This window comes from Geotrypetes seraphini, chromosome 7, assembly GCF_902459505.1.
Source record: "Geotrypetes seraphini chromosome 7, aGeoSer1.1, whole genome shotgun sequence".
Classification (NCBI taxonomy): domain Eukaryota; kingdom Metazoa; phylum Chordata; class Amphibia; order Gymnophiona; family Dermophiidae; genus Geotrypetes; species Geotrypetes seraphini.
Window position 1 is genome coordinate 27,228,842 of NC_047090.1, and position 16,209 is coordinate 27,245,050.

Consider the following 16,209-nt stretch of genomic DNA (forward strand, 5'->3'; position numbering starts at 1 on the left):
GTCTAAGTCAAAACGTAGAAGTTCCGATTGGGCTATCTCCCTAGACTTTTGGTTATACTTGCAGTACGACTAAGTCTAGGTTGGCCCACCTCCCGCCCTTTCCCCTCCTCTAAAGCCTAGGCTTTCATAAACAGGGTAAAGGCCTATGCTGGTTTTAGATATGTCTAAAACCAGCTTTAATTATCGGTACTTGGACGATCTGTCTTTTTGATCATCCAAGTACCGATTTAGGCCACTTTTTGAATATTGTTTTTTTTTTATCATGAGCTCCATAGAGGGGCATAATTGAAAGGAACGTCTAAGTCCGTTTTCGTCTAAGTCGCAAGTCGTCCAAAGTAAAAAACAGCGTAGGACACATTTTCGAAAAATATGTTCAAAAATATTTTTTTTCGAAAATCGTTTAACTATACATCCAGCCACCTAATCGTCCAGATCGCTAAATCGTCCATCTTTATAACACATTTTCGGCCAACTTTTCGTCCAAGTCCAAAACGCTTAGAAACAGACCTTTTGGAAGTAGGAGGGGTCTGCAAAGTAATGGAAAAGACACCCACATAGGGCACCTAAACAGTGGGCTACCTTACAGGGCACTGCTGTGAACTTCACAAAAAGGGTGCCAAGTAATCATCTTATAGGTAATGGTGAGCCCCCCAAACCACCTCCAGAATCTCCTAGACCCACCTATCTACCACCCCAATAGCCCTTATGGCTGCAGGAGGCACTTATAGGGCAATACAAAGGGTTATGGGGTTTTTTAGGGGAGTGCACATGTTTCACCATCAATGCTGTCATTACAGTGACTTATGGGCATGGGTCCACCTCTCCATGGGTCCCTAACCCACCCCCAAGACCACTTAGGACGCCTCTGTGAAGCGCAACTAGGCTTTCCTATGCCAGGCTGCCAGGTGCTGATGTTCTGGAGGCAGAATTTAAAAGCTGTGATTACGCTTTTTATGGGGGTGATCACTGGGATAGTATGAGGGGGTCTGTACTATGTGTTTGCAGTGCTTATCTGGTCACTTTAGGTTGGTTTTTGTGACTTAGATCATGTTTTAAATGGTCTAAGTCACAACGTCCAAGTTTCGTCTATGCTGTGTTGAAAAACTTTCGGTTATACATGCAGTACGACTATGTCTAAGCCAGCCCACGTCCTACCCAATTCCAGCCCTCGACACTCCTCCTGAAACACCCCATTTAGCTCTGGCTGTTCAGCGGCACTATGAAGGCCTAGGTTGTTTATAAATACATCCAAAACCCGGTTTTATTATCGGCACTTGGACGTTTTTTGACAATGTTCGTCCAAGTGATGACTTAGGCCGTTTTTTGGACGTTTATCACTTTCGATTATGAGCCCCATAGTGTTCAATGAGGTAAAAAGATGGATCTTGATAAGTACCTTAATAAGAAAGCAGATCAAAACTTAAAAAGAAATCCTAACAAATTCTAGCAGATGATTATTTTGCAAAGTGAATCTGTTTGCATTGTAAATTCCTTACCTAAAGTTTTGATCATGTTTCTGGCTGGTGTTTATGGCATCCAAGAAGGACTCAACAGCTTGCAATGTCTCAAGGTGATCTGCTATCATAATTTGGCGTTCTACTTTACCTGGAAAAAAAAAAAAAAAAAAAGTGATTAAGTTCCATTTTTTCTTCTCAGCTAAAAAACAGTATGGAAACACTGATTCCCTTTTCAGGAGTCTTTGTACTAAACTGCATTAAGCACTAACACATGCTTACTGCCAGTTAAAATGGACAACTGCGGGCCATGCTCAGGCATCCCACAGCGATTTCAGGATCGGCGTATGCTACTAAAATTTAATTTTTAGCACTGGGGGTGTGTTTTGGGGGGCTATGCTAATTGGTTAGCGCATGGGCGTTGCCACATGCTGATTAGCACAGGTCTAACAGCTGAGGGGGCCGTTACCTGCTGCTTGACTGGTTCTATGGTGGCAGTTGAGAGTTGCAGGATTGGGTCCTGATTCTTTTCATGGTGGATGAGAGAGGTCTGGTTTTCGGCTCCTTGTATCTGTGTGCAGACTACAGCGTACTTCCGTATCATGGCATTTGAAGACGTGCTGATGAGGAGGAAGACGGCGAATCGGAGCAGGCTTGCAGGCGGTGCTATTAAGGAGAGGGTGGCCTCAGAGGGATTCACATCGTATGCAGCTGAGGAAGCAATTGCCCTGCCTGGGATGTCTCCTTATTCTTCGGAGGAATCCCGGGATCCTAGGTGACAGCCATCAGAATTGAAGATGATGGCAGTTGATCGTTTAAGGCAGCTGATGCACAGAGTTGATTGTGGCGGTTGTTCGGCTGTTTCAGAGAACTCCAGATCCTTACAAATTGCCTGCTTGTGGTTTTGCTGTACTTCTGATCTAAATGACAAGTCTGCATAGCCTTCAATCCAATTTGACTAGCCTGCATTTTGGCATTACTTTGACTCGGAGTCAACTGTCAAGACTGCTTTTAGGCACTAATTATAACATACTGTGAAACCTTAGTGCTGAATTATTGTGAGGAGTCTGAGTTTCATACTTCAGGCCTCAAGAAGCATACCAGCTTTTTTTTCTCTTTGGCATGTAATTTTTATGATCATCTAACATCAGATCCTAATGCTTTTTGGAATTTATTTTATTTTATATTTTCTTTATTCTTATTTTTTATCTCTATTTTTATTTATTTTACTTATTATTTTTAATTCTAACTTAACTTATTTATTCAATACTTGTTGGAATATTCATATCTATCTCTATCTCTACCTCTGTCTTTATATTTTATATCTTTACTATTCATAAATTGTTTTCTCAGGTACTTTAGCTAGATTGTGAGCCTTCGGGACAGTAAGGGAACTTCCAATCTTTATTTATTTTATTTTATTGTATCTTTAATGTATCTTTTTTGTAAACCACTTTGAACCTCACGGTATAGCGGTATATAAGAATTAAATTAAATTATCACGTGAGCCCTACAAAACAGGTGACAGTAGGGACTAATGTCCAGAAGCTAATAGGTAAATTAGTGTGTTGCCATTATTAGAAAAATCTGCCTTTTACCAGAAGCATTAAAAGTGTTCTCAGCACATGGGGAAACCCCACATTGGGACTACCACAGGCCACTTTTCAGCACTGTATGGTGAAAGGACCCCTCAATGTAGTTAAGTGTTACATAATTCCATATTGTGAAACTATTCGCCTGCATTACAATCTGACTATACAGTTGTTGTTTTTTTAATATTCTTTATTCATTTTTTCATCTAACAACAAGTGCAACAAATATTAATAGTTAAACTTATACAATATCACTTGAGTATCTATTCTTAGTAATTTCACAATTAAAAATAAAAATAAATCCTTCCCTCCCAACCCTATTCTTACACATGTGATTACATATATATATTGTTCTTTATTAATCCAACCCATCAATTTATAATTAAACTTCCTCCTACCCCCCTTCCCTATACAATTATATCAGCTTGGGAAAAATGATTTTTCATTTATTACAGTATTACAGTATATTATTAATCTGACTATACAGTTGATGAGGTTGAAAGAAGAACATGGGTCCATAAAAAACATATTCATTTTAAAATTTGAGAGGCAGTGCTGGCCCTGAGTGACTTTTAGTTGTAGCTTGCTGCTTCTCATCCCGATTACACCCCCTCTCTCATATTTTCTGGAGGCTTGACACTGGCTCTTTCTCAAGAATAACTGTGTTGTTTTTTTCTGGCATTGCATGCTGCTCAAGAAGTCAAAGCCATGTGGTCCATGAACTCCTCTGCTATTTTCATGAGACTATGAGAAGAATGTAGGCGTATGGGCACTGTGGGGCAGAGTTAACATTAAATTATACTAAACTAAACTAAACCTTAAGTTTATATACTGCATCCTTTCCACGGAAGTGGAGCAAGGCACAGTTTACAAGAACTTAAAATATAAAAAGAGAAAGGAAAAGGTTTACATGAGCTTATATATAGAATGGAAGAGTAAGGGGGAAAATAGAATTACATGTTAGAGAAGAGCCAAGTTTTCAGTTGCTTGCGGAATAGTTGGAGAGAGCCCAGGTTCTGCAACGGGTTAGCAAGGTCGTTCCAGAGACCTGTGATTTTGAAGAGAAGAGATTTTCCCAGTTTACCTGCATAGAGAATACCGCGTATTGTCACCAACCCTCCGTAGTGTAGGGCTGCCGGGTGACAAACACAGGGATTCTGGCGTGTCCCCTCCAACCAGGGGTACCTTCAGGACTTTTTTAGGTGGCCCTAGGCAACTGCCTGGGCCTAAGAGATGCAAGGTAAGAAAAAGGTTTCACCATATCGCCAGCCAAAACAAGTTCTTTAGGAAAGAATAAGTTGTTTATTCTGACCCACAGGCCAAAAGTATGCCACAGAAAACAAACATCACTTTTGCAGGTTATTCAAAAAAAATAGTAAATTTTGCAAAAATAAAGCTTTACTGTAAATTCAAACTAAATCAAAACTCCTTAGGCAAACATAGCCACAGCAAACTCTGGTAACAGTTCAGCTTTTCTCTCAGTTCCCACATGCAGGCAAAATCACACAGCTGAGACAGATAATCTAATTAGCTTTTAGAACGGGAGTCAGAGCAGGATTTCTAAAGTTCCAAAAACCACAACTTAAATATTTCAGCTTGAGCTTCTGGTTCACAAACTTGCTTTTAAATCCATTTCTTAGTTTGGGCTTCAGGCAAGTATTATTCTTACTCTCAAAATACTTATAAAGTTCAAACATATCTCAACTTCTTCAGGCATAGTTTGCACAGCAGAAACAAACCAAACATATCAGCAAAAGAAAGAAAAAAACACAAACCACTAATAGTTTCTCAGTTGCTGCATTCTTTCATTCTAATTCCATACCTTCCGTCTGGCTTTCTAACATAGGGCCAGCCAGTTCTATCTCCATGCCTTCCACACGATCTAGAACCTGGTAGTTTGAAGTAGGCAGGATTTCCTCTAACTCCTGCATGGGCTAATCCAGCACGTTTTCCTCTCCTGCTCTGTTCCACAGCTCTTCACCTGTCTTGAGCTGTGGGAGTGACTCGCCTTGGTCACTCGCTCCTCCCCCTCCTGCTTGACTCAGCCTGCTTTTAAACAGATCAGAGCCAATCCCCTTCAGCCTGTAGCGGGGGATGGGTTTTGGCTCTACAGCAGTTTTTCTCTGCCTAGGTTTTTCTACTGCAGCTACCTTCCTCGTGGCTTCTCTAGCTGCTCTAAAGCCAGGAGGCTGCTGTTGCCAATCTGCCTACCTCTGTTCCAGTTCACTATCTCTTTGGTTATGGGGGCAAGGGAGGTCAGCCTCAAGGTGAGTGCCAGAATCAATCTGGTCTGCTCTTCTGCATCCGATCCTATCAGGGACCGGACTAGTGCTGGTGCTGGGTTTGTCACAGTATACATATGTCTTAACCATAGTCCACAGTAATACCTCCCCCCTTAAGTGACTCAAGCTCACCAAGAGCATGTACTGCCAACAGAAAACAGTTGTTCAGAAAGTAGCCCAGCAGTAACCTCCAGAAAAGGTTTCAGGCTGGTGAGAGCCAAGTAGGGGTTCAGCATAGCTGGAATGGATTAAGAGAGTGTGTGTACTAGGGGAAAAAGGTGAGGGGGAGAGAATGGGGCTCATAATCAAAAAACCTAAGATGTCCAAAAAACCATCTAGGTTGGCACTTAGACATCCTAATTGCTGAGACATCTAAGTGCCTATAATTGAGCACCCAGAGTTCCGAGGAAGGGGGGGGGGTGTTAGAAGGCATGTTTTAGGTGGGCTTTGGGTGGGATTAACTTGGTCATGCAGCACATATCAAACCTTTCCCAAGACATCCTGGATGCAACTTAAATATTTGGAGCTAGACCTGTTTTAGAAGTGTCTATGTGCCACAAAGGTACTCAAACTGACTAGATGACCAAAGAATGCATTAAGGCATGACCCCCCACACACACACACACACACTCCTCACTAACCCCCTTCCACCCCCATAAATTCTGAATGAAAGAGTACATGCCTGTCTCTAGAACAGCAGCACGATATGGGAAAGCCTTGTAAAGCATCAAACAGACATCTTACATAATTTGGTGGATGGGCTAGTGAACCATAGAGGAGAACCCAAGCCCATAAGGCCCTCTAACTACTACATTTATGGTGGAAAGTGAAGTTCACCAAAATCCTACTATCCTGCCATATAGATGCCACCTATAGCCATGAGGGCTATTGGGGTGGTAGACAGGTGGGTCTAGTAGGGTTTGGAGGAGTTTTGGAGGGCTCAGCATAAATTATAAGGGGGTATATGGTGAGATGCACTTTTGGCACTCTTTATGTGATGTTCACAGCAGTGTCATCTAAGGTGTTCTACTGCTCGGTTGGCATGTCTGTGTGGCCAGTCCATCACAATGATGGCCACTCCCACATCCAAATGTGGTCTGGATTTGAACGTTTTCAACTTGCACATTATTGTGGTTGTAAATGGAGGTATAAAGTTAGGCATCCTAAGGGTTGAATGTCCTGTTGGCTTAGATGTCTCAATAGGTGATTTTTTGGGGGGGAAAAAATTGGGGGGGGGGGGACAACAAGTGGTTCAGCGAAATGGGCATTTCGGTGCTTCCAACTTTGGACATTTAGTGGGAAACATCCAAATCAGACTTAGACATCCTATCAAAAAATGGCCCTCCATCTGCATGGGGGAAGTATATTCAGAAGATGGGCTGAGAGAAAGATGATGTTGGGGAGTTTAAGTTACACAAGTCAATCTGGATACGCCATATCAATGGAAAGGCACTCAACCTCTCAGCCCAGGATGCAGGCTTCTGTCCTAAGATGGTCCTGCTTCTTACACTGAAGTTTTTTTCCAAAATGAACCCCATCTGAAAATTAGAGAAGACTGCTATTCTACATGGTAATTCAGTACAAGATTTTAAAAAAGTGTCTCTGTAGTCAACATTTCAATAGTGAAAATAATTCTTTCCCAACCTGAATATTGTGATTGTTCAGAAACAAAAGATTGCCAGTTTCCTCTAATGCAGGGATCCTTAAATCCAGTTGTCAAGGTCCTGGTTTTTAGGATTTCCACAATGAATATGTATGAGAGCTATCTGCACGCAATGGAAGCAGTGATTGCAAATAGATCTCATACATATTCATTGTGGTAGTCCTGAAAATCAGACTGGGTTGTAGATCTTAAGGAATGGAATTGAGGACCCTGCCTTAAGGTATCCTTTTTATCTAAAAATATATTCAATTTAATTTTGAACTGATAAGGTGCTGAACCCATAACTACTTCTGCTGTTAAAATGTCAATTTCATTTTATATCTATTCCTGACAACAGAGGTGAGGATGTGGTGTTTCAGATGGGATGGTGACCACTGGAGAGGTATGTGGGTTCAATCAAGGGACCCAAAAAAACATGTTCTGTTGAAGGAGTTAGAGTGAGGAACTTTCATTGAGGACCTGACAGGGATTATCAAAGGGAATTTGATTATAGACATCAGATAGGATGGGACCATCAGGGTACATCAGGGGATCTCAACAGGACTAGTAAGATGGCTCAGCATGCTAATTCCTCTGTTCCACATCCAATCATGGACAAATTTTCCTGTAGTAATGAAGTTAGGCATAATTTTGCTTCAACAGAGTAACTTTAATAATGATTTGGGAAAAATCATTATTCCCCAATTTGTGAAATTTATATATTACATTACATTAAGGTTTTCTATTCCGCCATTACCTTGCGGTTCAAGGCAGATTACAAAAGAATTATGAACGTTGGATTACAAAGCGATATCTGGTTCAGGTGGCTAAAAAAGAAACGGGAATTCAAAAAAGATCTGGTTATCAGGGGAGAGCCGACGGAGGAGGGCTGCAGTCCGGCCATCGGACCAACGGTCGGCTCGAGGGCCCGTTCCAGTGGGGCACCCGACACTGTCTTCGCTCCTCCCCCATTCCAGCAGGGGAGAGCCGACGGAGGAGGGCTGCAGTCCGGCCATCGGACCAACGGTCGGCTCGGGGGCCCGTTCCAGTGGGGTACCCGACACTGTCTTCGCTCCTCCCCCATTCCAGCAGGGGAGAGCTGACGGAGGAGGGCTGCAGTCCGGCAATCGGACCAATGGTTGGCTCGGGGGCCCGTTCAAGCTGGACTTCAGTTTTGACTGTTTTGATTTTATTTTCACTTCTTTTTAGTTTATGATATATTTTTTAATCTCACTTATTGTTTTACCACTTATTTTGTTTTATTTTATCATTCAAATTTTATTTAAATTTCCCCAGAATTCTATTGCTTCAACGGTTCTCCCTCTGCATCTATTCTTATCTCCCCTCTTTTTAACCTTTCAAATTCCTTTAGATCACTGTAATCTTATTAGTATGTTTATTTTCTTATTTTTCTCCTCTATCTCTATTTTCTTTCTTTATTACTCTTCTAATTGTCATTTTTCCTGGTACTTTAGTTAGATTGTGAGCCTTCGGGACAGTAAGGGAATTTCTTATAATTCTTACTTATAATTTTAATGCACCAATATATTCATTGTAACCCGTTCTGGGCTCTTTTGGGAGGATGGGCTAAAAAATATCGAATAAATAAATAAATAAATTATTTCTAGGGAAGATAAGAGTAAAGCAGGGCAAAATATTTTTTAAATTATAATCTGCCATTTTAGCACATTTTTATCCTTGCTAACACTTTAAAAGGCAATATCCCCCCACTCCTTCCCTTTGACTATAAGCAAAGAGTTCTTTGAGTTGTCTCTAGGAAGTGTCCGCAAACACTGCACACTATGTTTCACATGCCCATGAAGAGCTGATAAAATGCTATGAAGGATGAGAGTGTAGCATTCTGAAACAATCTCTTCCCAAAAGACTCCAATATCTGAGCCTCCTTCCTGATGGCAACAAGGGGCGAGTCTTGGTTCTTTTGAGAGCGGATTCAACCACCATGGAATGGTCAAGAAGCTGCCACTTCTCAATTTTCATAGTTGACCTTCTTATCAACATGAGATACAGAGAAGGATATCTCCCACATTCTCATTTGTACAGCATTTAGGATTCTGTACATAGGCACTGTCATAGCTTCCTTAGGTGAGTTGAAGAATTGAAATATATATAATGTTTCTGCCCTGGATTCTTCCTCCATCTCTAACTGAATGACACAGCCTAAGCCATCTTGCATATTAATCAATGAAAGAGCTCTTGTGAGAGAGTATACAGGCAATCCCCGTTTTACAAACATCTGATTTATATCGGACTCATGAACAGGGGGTCCTGTTCTACCTTCAGTGTCCCAACACACCCCTCTCCCTCCCTCCTGAGTCTCAATGCGCCCATCTCCCTCCTTCCCGAGTTCTAATTCAGCCGCAGAACACGCATAGGAGTCACTGTCCGCGGCTTTGTGCAGAGAAACGACTGTGGCTGGAAGGAGGAAGGAGCTGGCCAGAAGAAGGTAAACATCCGCCAGAGGGAGGCACGTACTTGGGGTACAAAATGGAGGGAGGGAGAGAGAGGGGCGCGTTGGAACTTGCAAGGGAGGGAGAGGGGCGCATTGGGACTCGGGAGGGAGCACAAACTTCAGACAAAGGACGGAAGGAAGGAGGGCGGGAGCATGAACTTGGTACACAGACTGGAGGGATCCATAGGATGGACAAATGGAAGGAGTGAGGGAAAGAGATGCTGAGGTAGGGGAAGGAATAGAAATGGAGAATTGTGTGTCTGAGGGAGAGGGAAAGAGAGATGGTGCACATAGGGAGATGAAGAAAGAGGATAATTTTGGGGCATAGGGAGGGAGAGAAAATTATTGGACATGGTTGTGGGAGAGAAGTGAGGTAGAGATGAATGGGATAGAGAGATGAGAGGGATTAATGTTGGATATGGTGGTGGAGAGGGAACAGTGAGATGGATAGAAAGGAATATAAGAGGGGCCTCAAGGAGGTGAAAAAGGTGGGAAGAATACTAGGATCCAAGTTACATACAAATTCAACTTAAGAATGGCTTTAAAAAACAGAACCCGTTCTTAACCCAGGCACTGCCTGTATAGGAAATGGCCAGTCTCTCTTAAGCACAGTTCCTCACAGGGTCACATTAAGCAAGCAGAGAAAAAAATTACTACAGAACAGAGACAAGTTAGGAGAGTCCCATAGGATTGCAAGGATCTATTGCCTTGTCAGACAGACGATTACCAGGAACACAAGGAGCGGTCTGTATAGGACCTAAGGAGAGGTTTACAGTGATGAAGCTCTTTTAAACCTGGGCGTGGCAGCCTATTAAAAATGGACAGCTATGTGGTAGAATAGGCAAGCATGAAAAATAAAATAGCCATTATATTTTCCTTCAATTGCTCTGGATTTACTAGTCAGGGTTTGTTTATAAGATAAGGACCTATCCAAGGGCAAAGGAGGAGGGTTTAAATGGCTAGATAAAATTACAATTGGAGAAGCCAGAACACAAACCAGATAAAACAAACAGGGGATAATATATTGACCTAAATATGTGTTTTGTGCTGAGGTCACTGGAAACAGGAGTAGGCCTTTTCTCATGTCACTAGAATTAATATATAAGCTCTGTTGAAGACCAGAGAAGATACACACAGGCTGTAGCTTAGTTTTATGAAGTCCCATTGTTTCAATGTGTGCCCAGTCTAGTCTCCAGAGACCTGCAGAACAGATAAGGTTTGGCTTTTGACCTGGTTGCTACAGAGATGGACTTTTCTTCTTACTACGGAGATTACATTCCAGGGGTAAAGTTAGAAATGCTAATTGGATATACAAAATGATGAATTAAATTTTAGTAAACTAATAACATAGGGACTTTCATATTTAAGGGTTCAGATTGAAATATAATTACCTCTAAAAATTGTACTGGAGGAGTCATATAGGAAAATGTAGGGTTTGTGGGAGTGAATTGGCCACTCCCCTTTTTCTTTCACTGAGACACAGGATTTTCAGTGCATGCTCTTAAATGACTCAGTAACATGGGAGCAGTAGTTTGACTCTTAAAGAGAAATGATTTAAAGCTGTGTGAATGGATAATTTTTCCTCTGTAAGTATATTATATTGTAATACTTTTTCCTGGTTTCTTCTGTACCTTTTCTTTATTAAATAAGCTAGTATTAAAATGTAACTTTAAGAATTCTTGTGTGAGGGGGACGGACACTCCCCCAATATGGATACAAGCACCTTATATGGTATCAAGTATTCATGACCAATTAGATGCAGGCAGTAAAATGTCATCATGTATTAGGTATATTTAAGTGAACCTAGCAGAACTGAATTTTGAGGGTGTTATGTCAGGGGAGTTGCATTTACACTCTCTGACTTGTAATGTTCCTCCATTGTACAAATGAATGCCTTGAAACAGGACTTTCTGTTAAATTTTAATAAAACAATATTTTATCTGAAATATTTGTACAATTATCATCATGTCAGTGTACCTATGGGCAGGGTAGAACCAAAACTCTGCTCAGCAGTAATGCCTACTGCAAGATAAAGGTTGTACCTTGCCAGAGTTAAAGGTGGTATTTTGTTCATAACTGTATACTCATTTGTTGGGCTGACACAAGACCAGACTCCCTTTTGATGTGGAAAAAGAGTGTATATGTTTAACCTTTGACTACAAAGGGGAGAGTGTGGCGCAGTGGTTAAAGCTACAGCCTCAGCACCCTGAGGTTGTGGGTTCAAACCCACGCTGCTCCTTGTGACCCTGGGCAAGTCATTTAATCCCCCCATTGCCCCAGGTACGTTAGATAGATTGTGAGCCTGCTGGGACAGAGAGGGAAAACTGCTTGAGTACCTGAATACATGCATGTAAAACCGTTCTGAGCTCCAATGGGAGGACGGTATAGAAAATTGAATAAATAAATAATAAATAAATAAATACATGAATAAATCTTTTTGTTTGCCTCTGACTTGTTGCCAGGCTGTATGATAAAGGCCCAGGCCTCAAATGCACACACACATTAACACAGCTCCTTTGATGGGGGCTTGCATCCCTCATGTGATAGGAAGGGATATGAAGCAAGACCGGTGAGTTCCTTGGCTTCTTATCAGACTCCTAGGAGTACTTTGACTCAGATTCATAGAAGTCAGTTGGTGAAATTTTGTTTGTCTCACACAACTGACAGTATGGTAAGACTTCCTACCATATTGAGATGCAGAGCTTTCCCAATGCCTTGATGAAGCTTCCTCTCACAATGCATTTAAAATGGGCACCAGTGCAGCCAACCTTGACTTCATATGGTGAGTTTACAAAGAGAAGACAGTATATTGAGCACATTATAAATGTTCAAAGGCATATTGAAAAAAGTGTTCCAGCTCACCAGGGCTTCGTTATACCTTTCTGAAAAAGAATTTCTGCTTCCAAATCAAGTTCATGCATTGAAGACCTTCTACAGAGCTCTAGCGCACTAATAAAAAGTCTGAGAGCTGGTAACCAGTGAGATGAATCCTGTGTCTTGAAAGTGCGGGATGCTTCTTGTGCTACTGCATTTCCTGGTTTGAGAAAAATATGCAAGCGTTAAAAAGTTGCTCTATTGAAAACAATTTCACACAATAATTTGCATGTTAACAGTATTCTCTAATTATTATCTTGTGCAAATTCAATGCAAATTCTTAATTACAGCCTTATGCATCAAAATTTGATGAATGCATTACTAGGAATATAAAGCCAAACAAAAAGGGAAAATTGAACTAAATAGATTAGATTTAGATTTATTTTTCATAATCTGCCCTTATCCAGGGTAGAAAACAATAATATATACACAATAAAACAAGCAAAAAACAAAGAAAAATATAACATACAACAAATAATTACAGATCAATCAAGTCAAAGGTCCCAGGCACCTTAGGGTAGATAAGCCAAGCAAAAAAAGTGGTTCAATTAGCACTTAAATGACAAAAAAATAAACCCTGAAACACCAGGCAAATTGTAAGCTAAACAAAGGGCTAGATTCACAAAGGCCACGTATCGAATCCGATCTGTGTCTGGTGGGCTGATTCACGAATTGTCCTCATGCAAATGAGGGTGATCAGAATCACGCCCCCATCCGACTATCGGGATCATCCTCTAGCGATCCCAACGCATGCGCAGACCATCTGTAGATGGTCTGCACATGCTTAAGAGCAGCGACCTTTTTTAAAACTTTTTTTTTTTTACTCTTCGCGAACCTGTGGTTTTAACTCATTTTAAACCCGCGGGTTAAAACCACGGGCTCGTAATGCGGGGAAGGACAGGAGAGATTTGCGGCTGGCAGAAGAGATTCGGGACAGGCAGGAGAGATTCGCGGCAGGCAGGAGAGATTCACGGCTGGCAGAAGAGATTCGTGGCTGGCAGGGGTTCGGGGCAGAGAGCAGAAAAACAGGGCGGCAGAAGGCAGGGCAGTCAGAAAGGAACTGAGCAACTGGTTCTCAGCAGTCGCTTGTTTGTGATCGGCCAGCCCAGTCGGTGTTGCAGGGTTTTTGTTAGTGAATCGCTGCCTGCCATCATTTGAATGCCATTCCCCCTCATTTGCATGCGTGGATCGGAGGATGGTTAGGACAGAGGTTAGTGAATCAGGTCGGAGGGAAATCAGGTTGCAAAGGGGTCGCAAACCGATTGGTACACAATCGGTTTGCTTAGTGAATCTAGCCCAAAGTATGTAGTCCTTCAGCTGACACCTAAATGAGGTCTAGTTAGTTTGCTTTTTAATTCCCAAAGGTGATTTTTCCATTCCTATGTCCCAGTCACTGAAAAAATGTCCTTCCTGGTCTGCTCCAGTCTTGTTTCAGTCCTGATTCATTTTGACTTGCTTTTTAAATGAAACAAAATAGGACTAACTGAAGATGATGTTCTTACCTTGATAATTTTCTTTCTAGTAGAGAAGCACATGAGTCCTGAACCTGTGGGTAGTGCATCGTCACCTGAGAGGGGTGCAGAAGGCATCATTTTACATTCTCAACTCCACCTCCCTGCATCACCAGGCACTGCCCTTTTTCCTCAGTTTGTACCAAAGCAGAGATAACCCTTGACATTGGTCATAAGGACATCTAGCCCTTTGCCAAATAGCATCTGTCCCTTAAAGGGCAACTTGCTCAATGTGGCTTTAGAAGCCAAATCTCCCACCCATTGTCTCATCCAAAGTACCCTGTGGGAGGAAGTAGAGTAAGCAGAGACTTTGCTCATGACTCTAAACATGTCAAACACGTCATACATGGTATAATCCACCCCCAACAGAACCACCTGAGGGCAGACACTCGCCTCTGAAGCCGGAGTCTGGTGTAGCATTTTATGGCAGACGCATACCACGAAGGAAGCCACTTCTACTGCCTTATGCAAAGGCCTCAAATTGCCTTTTGAGAATCAGATAGTCTGCGGTCCTGAGCATTCTTCAGGATCACACCACCTTCACTGGGAAGTATGGGAAGTATGTTCTGTAATCTGTACCGCCAAGGAATCCACCTTAAGTGCTGAAAACAGTTAATGGAAATCGGGAGCCATGGTATATAACTTAGATATCATCCTAGCCCCTCACAAGGGCCCCTCTGGCATTTCCCAATGCTCAGTCAGCATCATAGTGATCTCAGGATGCTAAGGAAAAAATGTGGCCTGGGCCTTGGAGCTGTTCAGCAGCGGAACATCTAAATTTAGTTCCCACAGAGAGACTGTAATGATCTCATTTCAGTCGAACAGCTTAAAAGAGCCTGCACAATGTTGGATTCTCTTCCTGGTCTAGGGCTGCTACAGCCTCCTGGCTGTCCTCTCCCCCACAAGAACCTGTGTCTCCTACAGAGAAGGCCCTTATGGAGAGAAAAGGCATAGATTTGGATCCCAAATCATCCCAGTCCTTCTCTGACTGGCTCTCAGGCTTCCGTTGCCCCTTTTCTTGTAAAGGAGCCAGTTTCTGCAGGGATGAATCCTCCTGTGTGGTAACCATCACAGCCTCTGCTGGGCCTGGGGACTGTTTGTATTTTACATAGCCTCATACATGAAGGCCACAAAATCAGAACCAAAAACCTGACCTGAGTCCCCAGAGGACCTCTTTAGGACTCTCCAGTGCTATACTGTCAGTAGAGAGCTCTAGGAGGGATTTATGTCCTACTTCTTGAGCCTTCTGGGTCTCTGAACCTCTGGAGGATGCTAAGCCCACTGCTCCCACGCCCACCCAGCAAATAATTGGCATGATACAGTGATTAAAGCATCTGTGGAGTCCAAACAATGTGTTCTGAAGCAGGGAGAGGCTTTGAAAATAAAATCAGGAAATCAAAGATGATCACTGCAGTAACAATTTTGATGCCAAAAACGGCTCGGGGGAGCTATAAAAATGGACAAAAGAATGTCAAAAACAGGATTTTATGGGAGGTGAACCCTGAAGGAAATCCCAGAAACTCTTCAAAATCCCCATTTCAACTGCACTCCAATGTCTCTCATAGACAGCAACAGGCTATACTCACTGTGCTGCCATGTGCTGTGCCTGCATCAGCTCTCACTGTAGCTGGATAGAGGAAAAGCTTTTTCTTCCTCAGACAAGCAAAAGTATATCAGGGGCTTGTCTCTTCGGGCTGCCTTTTACACAGGCTGAACCATCCTGAATCCCTCTACCCCACCACTTTCCAAGCAATTCTTCAGGGTGGGGAGTACAGCCAGCACCCACAGGGTCTCCCGACCAGCATGGAGCCCAAAACAGCCTGCGCTTATACACTTCAAACAAAACCAGCTGAGCAGACTCCCAAGGGCCAAACCCCAAGATGATCCCAGTGTTAGATCCCAGTGTTAGGGCAGGCTGGCCAGACAGGTGCCCTGCAGCAAGGGTGGCCCAGCTACTGACCTCAGAACAGTGAGTGCAGCTTCTCCCAGGCAGAGCTGTCCCAGGACTACTGAGGAGATCTAGAGCACGTAAAAGCCTAAAAAAAAAAAAATTGAATAATACCCAAAAATAATACCGAGCAGATGAAAAAGACACCTTCTCCTTGCTTGCAGAAGGAAAATACTGGGTAGTGCCCGGTGATGCAGAGAAGCAGAGTTGAAAATGTAACATAATACCTTCTGCATCCCTTGCAGGTAAAGATGCATTACTCACAGGTTCAGGACTAGAAATGAAATTTAATTAATTTTCCATTAATTTTATTTTAAAAACACAGACCAACTCCAGCTGAATAAATAAATAAGTACAAACAAACCATACATGCCATGAACCCTAATGAAATAATGTAAATCCTGGACATGGCTCTTCTGAATTGTAAATTGCACTG

At 42.3% G+C, this 16,209-nt stretch overlaps 1 protein-coding gene across 5 annotated transcripts in view; it reads right to left on the reverse strand.

Moving 5' to 3' along the window:
* CFAP54 (cilia and flagella associated protein 54) overlaps nucleotides 1-16,209 on the reverse strand; it is a 440,387-nt gene that overhangs the window by 63,848 nt on the left and 360,330 nt on the right. For all 5 annotated transcript variants that reach the window (XM_033951153.1, XM_033951154.1, XM_033951152.1 and 2 more), the window contains 2 exons: nucleotides 12,319-12,474; nucleotides 1,497-1,605 (listed from right to left, as the gene is read on the reverse strand). In XM_033951153.1, coding sequence (XP_033807044.1) covers nucleotides 1,497-1,605; nucleotides 12,319-12,474 — 265 coding nt within the window. The remainder of the gene's footprint in view (nucleotides 1-1,496; nucleotides 1,606-12,318; nucleotides 12,475-16,209) is intronic.